The 11,604-nt window shown below is 38.2% G+C and overlaps 1 protein-coding gene across 2 annotated transcripts; it reads left to right on the forward strand.

Moving 5' to 3' along the window:
* The first annotated feature begins 680 nt into the window (after nt 1–680).
* LOC107807835 (D-ribulose kinase) lies at nt 681–4,717 on the forward strand. Of its 2 annotated transcripts, none has more exons than XM_016632274.2 (8): nt 681–1,128; nt 1,275–1,418; nt 1,509–1,761; nt 1,858–1,990; nt 2,632–2,720; nt 3,064–3,341; nt 4,235–4,304; nt 4,374–4,717. In XM_016632274.2, exons 2-8 carry the CDS (start codon nt 1,291–1,293, stop codon nt 4,563–4,565), a joined length of 1,143 nt encoding a protein of 380 aa, XP_016487760.1. In that variant the 5' UTR covers nt 681–1,128; nt 1,275–1,290; the 3' UTR covers nt 4,566–4,717. The 2 variants fall into 2 exon arrangements, with proteins under 2 accessions (XP_016487760.1, XP_016487759.1); XM_016632273.2 differs by having other exon boundaries at nt 682–1,128; nt 1,279–1,418.
* Nucleotides 4,718–11,604: the final 6,887 nt, after the last annotated feature.

Consider the following 11,604-nt stretch of genomic DNA (forward strand, 5'->3'; position numbering starts at 1 on the left):
TATCATATTTGTATCACTTGTGTATCACATGTATATCCATGCATATTTGTGTGTGAGACACATGTGTGATACATATTTGATATATGTGTTGCAGAATATTTTTTGAACTCGATTTTAACTGCAAATTTTGATACCAAATCACCTCCAATATATATATGTATTTGCATTTCATCAGCTTGTTTGCTACCTTACCCATAAAATTTTCTTCCCGACTTGCATCTAATGTTGCTGACCGCACATATAAATATAGAAGGAGATTTTGTGTGTGAATCTTGGAGAGAAAGAATCTTTATTTATTTGGTTTTTCAATTTTTGTATGTGATTAGCTAGTTCTGATAAATATATAATTAGTGGCTAGAGATTGGTAAGTTATAATTTATTCGGGGCATTTCCGTAAGATTCCTCATTTCACCTCAATGATAATGCAAGAGAGTTTTATCAGAAAAATGACATTAAATAGCCACTGTAAAAATAATAACCGAAAAAATATATAAAATTTGTATATTATTTGTATATATATACATTATGTATGTTATATACAAAAATTATATAAATTTTATATACTTTTTTGATTTTTAAATATAAATAGTTTCTGGCACGGGCTAAAAGTGATAATACCGCTAACTTTATCGAGCAGAAGCCTGCCATCATTCATTTCACCACGATGATAAAGACCAATTTGTAAACCACACATGAAAAAGGGCCTTTATACCCAATCGAAAATTTGGCGGCATCTTCCTTTGGACGACGTCGTTCATTTGTCGTCAACCGTCGTATTCAGCTCAAACAATCGTTGGCAGAAAATCATCTTCCTTCCTCCTATGTTATCTGCTAAGAGATAACGTTAACACTGCTCAAAGTCAAAGAATGGCAACTACCATTTTCAATACATCATTGTTCCTTGTGCATTTTAACAGTTGGAGAAAATTAAGTTCAAGAATGATGGAGTCTGATGTTTTTGGCAAACGAAGAAGGTTCATTTCTGCAAAATATAAAGCTGATGATTTTGAAAGTGGAAAGAAGCTTTATCTTGGTTTGGATTTTGGAACATCTGGAGCTCGGTATGCTCTTATTGACAATGAAGGGAGCATTCATGCTGAAGGGAAGAGAGAGTACCCCCTCTATATGGTAAGCTTAATTATTCACAAGAATTGAGACGATCTAGGATTTATGGACATGTGCGCAAATTTAGCGTAAAACATATAGTAGGAGTAGTAAATGATTGTTTTGAGCTGAAACATGCCTGATGTTCCAAAACTTGTTTTATTTACTAGAAAGAAGGAGGAAAAAATGGATTGGATACAATCATGGAAAGACACACTCTTTTTACTCCTTGATGATGTCCCAACCAGTCTTCGCCCAGTTGTTGCGTCCATTGCAATTGACGGGACCTCTGCAACAACTATCATCATGGACAGGTCGGTACTTGGAACATTTTCTACTTTCCTTGTCTTCATCTAACTACCATTTCTAGCCTGACTAATATACAGTATATGATTTTCCTACAGCACGAGCGGAAGGCCATTGTCTAGACCGTTCCTATACAATGACAGCTGTCCTGATGCTTTGCCCTTGGTGAAGTCTATTGCTCCTGCAAAACACACGGTCTGCTCTGGATCTTCTACTCTTTGCAAGCTTGTCTCGTGGTGGAACTCTTATGATTCGAGCAAGGAATCTGCCGTATTATTACATCAAGCAGATTGGTTACTGTGGCTACTTCATGGCAAGCTGGGGGTGTCCGACTATAATAATGCTTTGAAGGTAACTGTTATAAACACAAAAAGAGATCTGCTTATGATGCCTGTTTAATTTCCATGTGTTTACCAATGTACCTCAGCTTCCACTTGTATATTACAGATTGGGTATGATCCTGAAACGGATTCCTATCCATCTTGGCTTCTATCACAGCCATATTCTCATGTTTTACCTTCTGTTCAAGCTCCTGGTACTAAAATTGGGTGTATAAAGGAGGACATAAGAACTCAATTTGGTATGTTTAATTTCCTTCAACTTCCCGTTCAGCAGTAGATTAAAGCTAGTTACATTATCATTGACTGAAATGCTTCTTGTTTTTTACTTCGAGTTTTTGGCTGTGCTATCATTCTCAGTAAACAACTATTAGTGCAGTGTGGACGAAATTGTATTTGCATTTGACTTGTACAATATTTGGTCCGTTATTTTTTATTTGGGTTGCAAGAAATAAACATATATAGGCAAGTGAGGGTAGAGGAAATGTGAAGATCAATTGATCTTCTTTACGTGGGAGCGGACTTTGTCTCACTTTGCATATGATAATCAGGGAAGCTGCATATCATGTGAACTCGGATTATTATTGAGTTACAGTGCCTTTTGTTTTGTTTCTGAAGTTGTACCACATATTTGCTAATTCATACTCTGTGGAGTTTCTTTTATTAATTTTGGAAATATTTCATTCTATGTTATTAAGTTCTTTGAGTTGCTGTAGGATTGGATCGTCTTTCTAGTTTAAAAGACAAAATGGAGAGAAAAGAACTTTGCTAATACTTTCTTCCCTTATTTCTTTGAATTGGGTAACTTATATTTTGAAGCTCCACAAACATGGTGGCTTTGGGGATCAGGGACTGCTATTGATGTAATCCTTCATTTTATCAGGTTATCCAAAGGATTGTGTTATCTGTACCGGAACCACAGACAGTATAGCAGCATTTCTAGCGGCACGCGCTACTCAACCCGGGAAAGCTGTATGTTTTGCATGCTTATTTCTGTTGGTTTAATATATATAATGAGAAAGGTGCTGCTGCTAGTTCTAGCAGATACTTTGTGCACTTCAGATATAGTCGGATAAAACTAGCATAGTTGATATATATAATAGTTTTATCATCCAGTCGACCAAGTATTCTTTTGGTGTGGGTTACTCGTAAACTCTTCTGACTATATGTATAAGGAATCTTTATCACTTCATTGTGTACTATATTTATTATGCTAACAGTTTTTTTTGACAAGTAAGAGTAATTAATTAGCTCTGTTCTCCATTCTAATAAGTTAATTTAGTCTAGTTAATCACATTCTTGTGCTTGTGCTCAGGTAACATCTTTGGGTTCAACACTTGCCATAAAACTACTTAGCACTATAAGGGTAGAAGATGCTCGATTTGGAGTATATAGCCACCGTCTTGATGATAAATGGCTGGTTGGAGGTGCTTCTAATACAGGGGGAGCAGTTCTTAGGCAATTGTTCACAGATGAGCAGTTGGCAAAACTAAGCGAGCAGATAAATCCCCGTGAAGCTTCTCCTCTTGATTACTATCCCCTTCAAGCAGTTGGTGAAAGATTCCCTGTGGCTGATCCAAATATGGAGCCAAGGTAGTTAACTATGTTTATTCTTCTAGCTAAAAAGTGATAATGCCATTGTTGAAACTGAATTAAAATCCGACTTGGTAAGTTGGTGGTAATTATGAAGTTACACTCTGACTGCCTTAACTTTCGTGCTTTTTGAAGTGTCATATTTAGAGTACTTGATCCACTAAGGAGTTGGCTGTGCGAACGATCCAATAAACTTGGAAGTCTTGAAATAGAATCCTGATTTTCCACAACCCCATAGCATCCAGGCATTCCAAGCTATTGATGTTTTTTTTATAGATGAAGCCGAGCTAAGATCAACCGTGGTAATTCTTCACCTGATACTGGATCCACATCCAGATAAGGTTGCTGATGTGAGAAATGTTAATGACTGGCCATTTAGTTTAATGTTTTGTGAAAATAGCAATAATCAGTATAAACTTCAAAGCTCTCTTTTTCATTACTAAATAAATGCTGTGAAACACACACTTAGTTGAGTTTAGAGATGGAAATAAGTTGCTAATAGGTTTTGAACTTCACATTAGCTTTTAAAGAATGGTACTCAATATAACTGGAATTAGATGATTCGATGGTATCATGGCTGTTCTGCAGTGTTCTGTTATCTACGCAGAAAAGTAAATCTGATTCTCTCAACCATTTGATGGTGGGTCATGAGTGCATAAGAATGTTGCCTAAAGTTCATTTACTTGATGACTTCAGTAATAGGAATGACAATGATATCTATTGAGACTTCTGTAGTCATTAAAAGTTGCAGCTATAAACTTGCAGTTTTATGCAAATATTACAAACTAGAAAGGATTTATTTAACCATTTAGGCGTGTTAGAAAGCAATGTTAAGACAATCTGTAAAGCACGTCTACACACAATCCGTTGCTCACTAACCATTTTACTTGCAGGCTACATCCACGTCCAAAAAATGATGTTGAATATTTACATGGTATTCTTGAATCAATTGCTTGCATTGAGGTAAGTTTGGTGGCCCGTACCTGTTTCTATTTCACACTATGAAATAGGTACTGATGTTTTGACATTTAGGCAAAGGGGTATAAGTTGCTGAAAGATCTAGGGGCCACTCCCGTCGAAGAAGTGATCACTTCTGGAGGAGGCTCAAAGAATGAAAAATGGATCAAGATACGAGAGAGAGTACTCGGTTTGCCTGTGTGCAGAGCAGATCAGACTGAAGCTGCCTATGGAGCTGCATTGTTGGCAATGAAAGGCTCTTCCTAAAATAGAGCATCTGACTGGAAAATGTAACATATTTATTTCCTTTTTAAGACATATGACAGGAAAACAATACACAATAAACTGGAATGCCTGTTCCGAATTCATCTGTATCATGTTTTAGATTTTGTCAATACATTTCTAGAGATTTTGGACAATGAACCATGATAATTATAGGCCGAATACATAGATGGTTCCTTAAAGTTAACAACTTTTTCATTTAGGTACCTCAACTGATGCATGCCTATCAAATACAAAAGACTTATCGGTTAAAATTATGTAGTCCCTATATATCACACACGTTGGCATGGCAAGATTTAACCAATGAGAAAAAGCCACATCGCTTCTGACTTAAGTTAATTAAAAAAACCATTTTAACAAAAAGAAAAAGGGAAATTTTGGTTAAAAAACGAAAGCCCCTCGCCGGCCGTTGACGGCTTTTCGTTCATCTTGTTAGGTTTATGTCTTGATATTTTAAAGATGACAAGTTAAATGTCAAAGTGAAATACTATTTAATTTGCTAAATATGTAGGGAAACACTCAAATGGAAAAGAAGAAAATCAAGGTGGCGGCAGCTTATTTCCAAGATCTCAAGTAAGATAGCTTGACATGGAGAGTAGCGGAAAATCAGTATGGCATAAGGGCAAGCAAGAAAGGAAATGTAACGATCCGATCGGTCGTTTGGAGCATTTGCATCCCATTTGGTAGTTCGAGCTCTTGAGTAGCTTCACACGATATATTATGACTTGCGTGTATGGTCGGTTTTGGTCTTTGAGTGGTTCGGGATTGACTTGGAAGAATGACTCTCATTTTGGAAGCTTTAGGTTGGAAGAGCTGACCAAGTTTAATTTTTGTGTATTTGACCTCGATTGAAGTTTTGATGGTTCCGTTAGGTCTAGATGGTGATTTTGGACGTGTGTGTATACCCGGATTTGCATTCAGATGTTCTTAGAAGGTTTTGGCCATGTTGACGAATGTTGGCAATTTGAAGGTTTGAAAAGTTCATAAGTTTGACAGAGAGTTGACTTTGATGATACCGGGCTCGAAGTTTTGCTCCGGAAGTTGGAATATGTTAGTTATGTCATTTGGAGCTTGTGTGCAAAATTTGAGGTGATTCTGAGTTGTTTAGGCGCGTTCGACATAAGTTTGAGAATTTGAAATAGTTCATTAAGGTTGAATTGAGGTGTGATTTATCGTTTTGATGTTATTATGTGTGATTTGAGGCATCGAGTAGGTCTGTGTTATGTTTTGAGACTTTTTGGTATGTTCTGACGGGGTCCCGAGAGGCTCGGGTGAGTTTCAGGGTGGTTTCAGACCATTTCTAAGCCTTTTTCAATTGCTGGTTTTTGACTTCACGGGTGCGAATCGCGATCGCGGACCTTTGGGCTGCGTTCACGAAGAGCAAATTGATGTTTGGGCCTTGTGAATCGCAATCGCGGTAGCTTTTTCGTGACCGCGTAGAATAATTTCTACTGTCCCAGGGCTGACTTTGGAAGCTTATATTTTGCAACCTATAAGGAATTTGGAGGTGATCCAAAAATGAAAGTTGTATCCTTTTGTTTTTAATTTTCAGAAAATTAAACTGTTTTTCATTTGGAATTCTGTACAAAAGTTATGGCACTTACACTACAGGTTGTCTGAAAAGAGTTTGAAGGTTTAATGGAGTTGTTCATCGCGATCGCAGGGCTTCATGTCCGCGATCGCGAAGGGTAAAATAGTACTAGACATTTTTTGAATCGCGATCACGAGATTGGTGACCGCGGTCGTGAAGAAGGACGACTGGCAATGCATTAAAATATCCAATTTCGAAATGTTGAGTTTATTTTCTTCACTTTTTGAGTTCTTGGAGCACAACGTGGTTTTGGAGGAGATAAAACACCTAAATTTTGAGGGTGAGTAATTTTATCTTTGTTTTGATTATATATTTTGTTTTTACATGGATTATTATACCTAAATCAAGGGTTTGAAGAGAAGAAATTGGGAATTTTTGACTTGAACTTAAAAGAATGAATACTGGGGTTTTAAACATGAAATTGAGGTTGAATTTGGATGAAACTTATATGGTTAGACTCGTATTCAAATGCATTGTCAGAATTTTTGAGTTTTGTCGGGTTTCAAGGTGCGGGCCCGGGTTGACTTTTTGGTTGACTTTGAGTATTTGAGTAAAGATTCGACCTTTATCGTCTGGGTTTGATTCCTTTGGCGTTATTTGATATTTTTGAGTTTCTTTTGGCTAGTTTTGAGCTGTTCGGAGGTCGTTTCGCGCGGGATGACATTTCTAGAGTATTATTTTGGCTTGCTTGAAGTAAGTATCTTATCTAAACTTGGTTGAGGCACTAACTGCCTGAGTTATTTGTGATAGCTACGTGCTATGGGTGGCGCACATGTGTAGGATTGAGCTCATGTGCATGCACCAGGGTATTATTCATGCTCGGGGTAGTGCTTAGGCTATGATATGTCTTGCATTGAATGATAAGCTTCATGTTGTGAGCTATTTGAGCCATCTTTAGGGTTACATAGAGGTTAATCTCCTGATTGAACTTGATAATTGGTATTTTCGTGATGTATTTACCTGATTTAGGCTATGCTACCACACTTTGCACATGCATACACCTTAGCATGTCACCTATACTAGTCTAGGAGTATAAGATTTGATATCCATTGATCATGTACATGTATTCTTGTATATTTATTTTCTGTGTGATATGGATTGGACTAGTAGCCTTTGACCACGCTGGGCGGATTGTGAAATTGAGCCCGTGACCACGCGGGTAGATTGTGATATTTAGCCTATGATCTCGCCGAGCAGATTGTGATATTTAGCCTATGACCACACTAAGTGGATTGTGATATTAAGCATGTGATCATGTTGGACGGATTGTGATATTGACACGTGAGTTGTCTATGCAACACGTGAGTTGTCCATGCGAATTCGAGATATTATTATTATTGGCACATGAATTGTCCGTGCAACACGCGAGTTATCCTTGCAGCGTGTGGATATGGATCCATTCCCCTAGAGTCGGCCTCTCATGTTTCTCTCTTGATGATGTACACGCACATTATGAGAAGCTGACGGGTTTCTGGTTGATGTGAGTTCTGGGAGAGCTGGTTATTGGTTTGGTTCGGTTACTGAGATTCTGATGTGGGCCTGAGAGCTGTGATGTGAATTCTATTTGGATCGGGTTGCACGCCGTAACATTTGATTTGGTTATTGCATTTCATCTTTACTTGCAATTTCCTCCTTTGTTTACCTACTTCCTTACATGCCAGATCGTTGACGAAGCAGAGTACATTAAAAAAATTGTGCGCACCAAGGTAGTTTTTTTATCTGTAATTTCATGATTTGATCATATTTTCTGTTCAACACTTGTTGGAATTTCATGAACTTGTATAGGTGATTGGCGTGTATCATTTATAATTCTTACTTCTATTACATCACCGAGATTAGTTATAATACTTGCTGAGTACATGAAGTCGGTTGTACTCATACTTCACTTTTACACATTGTGTGCAGATCTTGGAGCTGAGATGTTGTGGATGACGGAAGCTAGCACTGAAGATGTACCTGCCTTCCGGATATAATCGTAGTGTTAGATTTGAAATTCTATTTAAGTACATTCCAAACAGATGTTGTATTTATTTCATACTAGCTTTGTAAATCTAAGTCTTAGTGGCTCGTGACTTGTACTACCAATCATTGAGTATTGTATGGGAATTCAGTTTACTTCACTTGTTGATTTCATATTAATTTCAGTAGAATTGTGTTGATTGTTATTTGGCTTACTTAACGGATATGGTTAGGTGTCATCATGACTGGGCGGATTTCGGATCGTGACAGGAGATAAGAAGAATTAGCATTAATGATGCAAATCATTCGACTTGGAAGAAAAAAAAGAGTGCTAATAAGCACGACTGAAGATCGGCAATTGATATGGGCGGGAGAAATCTACAAGGAAGGTTTAATCAACGAAATCAAGACTTGATAAAAGACTCCACAAAGCAAGGAAGAGAAAGACGATAGTCAGCACAAGCATAAGGATATAAGAATCAAGAACAACCATAAAAGACTATTCTGTCAGGAAACTAGTTTTGACACTGTTTCTCGATAATGGTCTGACCGCTGCCTTCTATGACGAAACTAGTGAATTAAATCTCTTGTTCACATCCTTTGGTCAAACTCTACATTATTATAGCAGAAAGCATAACTGACTAATTTCGGTATCAACGTAACCAAGATGTCAATGTTATTTTTCTTCTCATGCCACTTCAAAGGACTTTTTTACTACCTTCTAATTGCTTCAAACATAACCTTTTGATTTTTTTTCCTTTTCCTGTAATTTATGCTTGTTTCTCTTCAACGTTTATGGTCTTTTCTTCCGAAAATAATTGAACAAACGTGTCCCTTGGCAAAATAGGATGCGACTTTGGAAGAATTTAGGGAAAATCATGTCATCATTTGTCCTCCCCCCCCCCCCCCCGAGCAGCATCTGAAAAATAACATGAGTGACATTTCTATACCATCCTCAACGGTAATTTCATCTACAAACCTCATGTATATTCAAGATAGACGATTTTGTTCATCATCTCTCTTTCTATATGATTTACTCGTCAACTTGATAATAATAAACGTTCGAATTCAAGTCGAATCCGCAACACTAGTGTTATCACATAATGACTAACATTCTGATCTTCTATCAGCATTAAATTCCTTAAGATTGTTAGTATTCTGTATTCAAATTCAGAAAATCAGAAGACGTTAGTTTCAGAAAACAAAAACAGAAAACCATTTCCGAGCCCACAAGTTGCTTGTTGTCCATAAGGAATTTAATCACCATACTGCTGCCCAAGGTTATGGATTACTTTCTACCAGAATAGAACGAAAAAACTATTATGTATACTGACAATTGAAATTATAGAACTTCAGTGAACTCAACAAATGGAGCAAATCACACTTGATGTTTGTTTGAAAAAACGATGCAATAAAGCCTCCCAGGCCCACGACTCGGAATCGGGTGAAAGTTACCTGATAAGTAGGGATTTTAGCCTATTATTTGCTCTCTTTTACTTAGGTTTTGGGTCAAAAATGCGTGAAGGTATTCCCGGAAATTAACTTAATGTGCTTGCTGGCAGGGTTTGTTCAAAATGAGCCAAACAAGCCATAATTAACTCATGAAGGAGTCAAACTTGAACAAATCCAAGACTGGGAATAAGAGCGCGGACCGCGACATAACAGCGCGGCCGCGTAAGGATCAACGCTGAGGCGACCATAATTCGCGGACAGCGAAGTAGAGATTCAGAGAAGTGTTTTTGGGCACAGACATGAGCGCTGAGAGCGGAAGAAAGACGCGGTCGCGGTTGGAATTTCGCGAACAGCATTTGTCGAGGTTCAGAGACTTCGCAAGTTGGGCATAAATGAAGAAGGCGGCCCGTGTCCAAATTATGCGGCCGCGAAGGAATCTCACGCGAATGCGGTGAACATTACGTGGTCCGCGTAACGAAGCTCTACCAAATCCCAGATATGAAGAAACGCGGACCGTGCTCAATATTATGCGGCCGCAAAAGTAAGAGTGCGGCCGCGGTAAGAATTATGCGGTCGCGAAACCTCTGCAGGGGCATTTTTATCCGAAAATTTTAGCTTAGTATAAATAGACACTTTTGTCAATTTTAGGTTAAGTTGAGTTTGGCAGGGCACGTGAACGGCTGGTTTTTCCCTTTTTGGGCAATTTTGTAGTAGATTTACCTTCAAACTTTAGATTTTCATCTTGTACTTTAATATTATGGCTTATATTTCATCTTTACCTTTGATTTATGCTATTATTATGAGTAGCTAGACCCCATAGCTAAGGTTGTGAACCAACCCTAGTGTGGGTATTTAATGGGTCTTGAATTTTAGGGCTTAATTATTTATATGTTAGTGATATTTAGCCTAATTCATGCTATAATTACGGAATTAGTGGTTGCAAACACTGATTCATGCCTTTATGACTTAGGTTCTTCTTGAGAAAGAGGGACTAAATCTAGAAAAATTAGGCTAACAAGGAATTTGGGTGAACTCAAGATATTGATAGCCCCAATTAAAGGGTTAAACCTAGAGATAGTAATACCCGACTTGAGCCAATTTCACTTGTATTGCATGAACACCCATTTGGGCTTGAGAAAGCCAAATCGGGCAAAGTCACTCAAACTACCGAGAAGTATAGAGTGAGCACTTATGTGTGATGGTTATATCATGACCCCAATCATAACAAGCTTGTCCTGGATTCTCGATTCCCATTAGATACTCACCTAGGCGGAAGTCACTTCCCTAATGCCTTTTAACACTTGAAAACTTTCACAAAAAATATTGTACTTAGATTACTCTTAGCACACAATAGTATAAAATTAGAATAGAATCAATCACAACCATGTTTGGAAGTGCAATTTGGAACAACACGCACATCTAGATTAGTTAGATACCTAACTCCAAATCAGTTAACTCCCTGTGGAAATCGATCCCGACCTTGTTGGGTAAAACTGCATCGACCATCCTCGCTACTCTATAGTGGTGTAGGGTTGGCTCCGATCAATTTTTGGCTTTGTTGCCATGGAGTTAGACGGTGTTGGCTATCTATCTAACTATTTGTGTGTCTTGTTTTTCTTTCCTTCTATTTTTTTTCTAACTTTTGTTTGTCAATCGCTTTAGGTACCCAATGGCTCAGAATAATGCTCTCGGACATATTCCCCTGGGGGAGGAGATAGATGACAATGATGCGAATGAGGTTAATCCAGAACCTCAAGTCCAAAGAAGAGACCGCTAGGCTAATGACAACATTCCAAACCCTCCCCCTCCTCCTCCAAGGGCAGCACACCGGGTACTCCCAAATGAAGGCTGCGCAAGTGCAATTGTCCCGCCCCGGATTCGGGCGGGCAATTTCCAGATAACTAATGTCATGCTGACCCTATTGGAGCAAAGGGGCTTCTTCACCGGAGCTCCCCATCAGAACACATATAAGCATCTAAAGGGTTTTGTAGACACATGCTGGGGGAGAAAAAAGACAAATAT

This window comes from Nicotiana tabacum, chromosome 4, assembly GCF_000715075.1.
Source record: "Nicotiana tabacum cultivar K326 chromosome 4, ASM71507v2, whole genome shotgun sequence".
Lineage (NCBI taxonomy): Eukaryota > Viridiplantae > Streptophyta > Magnoliopsida > Solanales > Solanaceae > Nicotiana > Nicotiana tabacum.

Coding starts and splice junctions, on each gene's coding strand:
- LOC107807835 (XM_016632273.2), top strand. CDS start 868: ATGGCAACTACCATTTTCAATACATCATTGTTCCTTGTGCATTTTAAC. Junction 1,129..1,278: donor GAGAGTACCCCCTCTATATG/GTAAGCTTAATT, acceptor TTTACTAGAAAG/AAGGAGGAAAAAATGGATTG. Junction 1,762..1,857: donor ACTATAATAATGCTTTGAAG/GTAACTGTTATA, acceptor TGTATATTACAG/ATTGGGTATGATCCTGAAAC.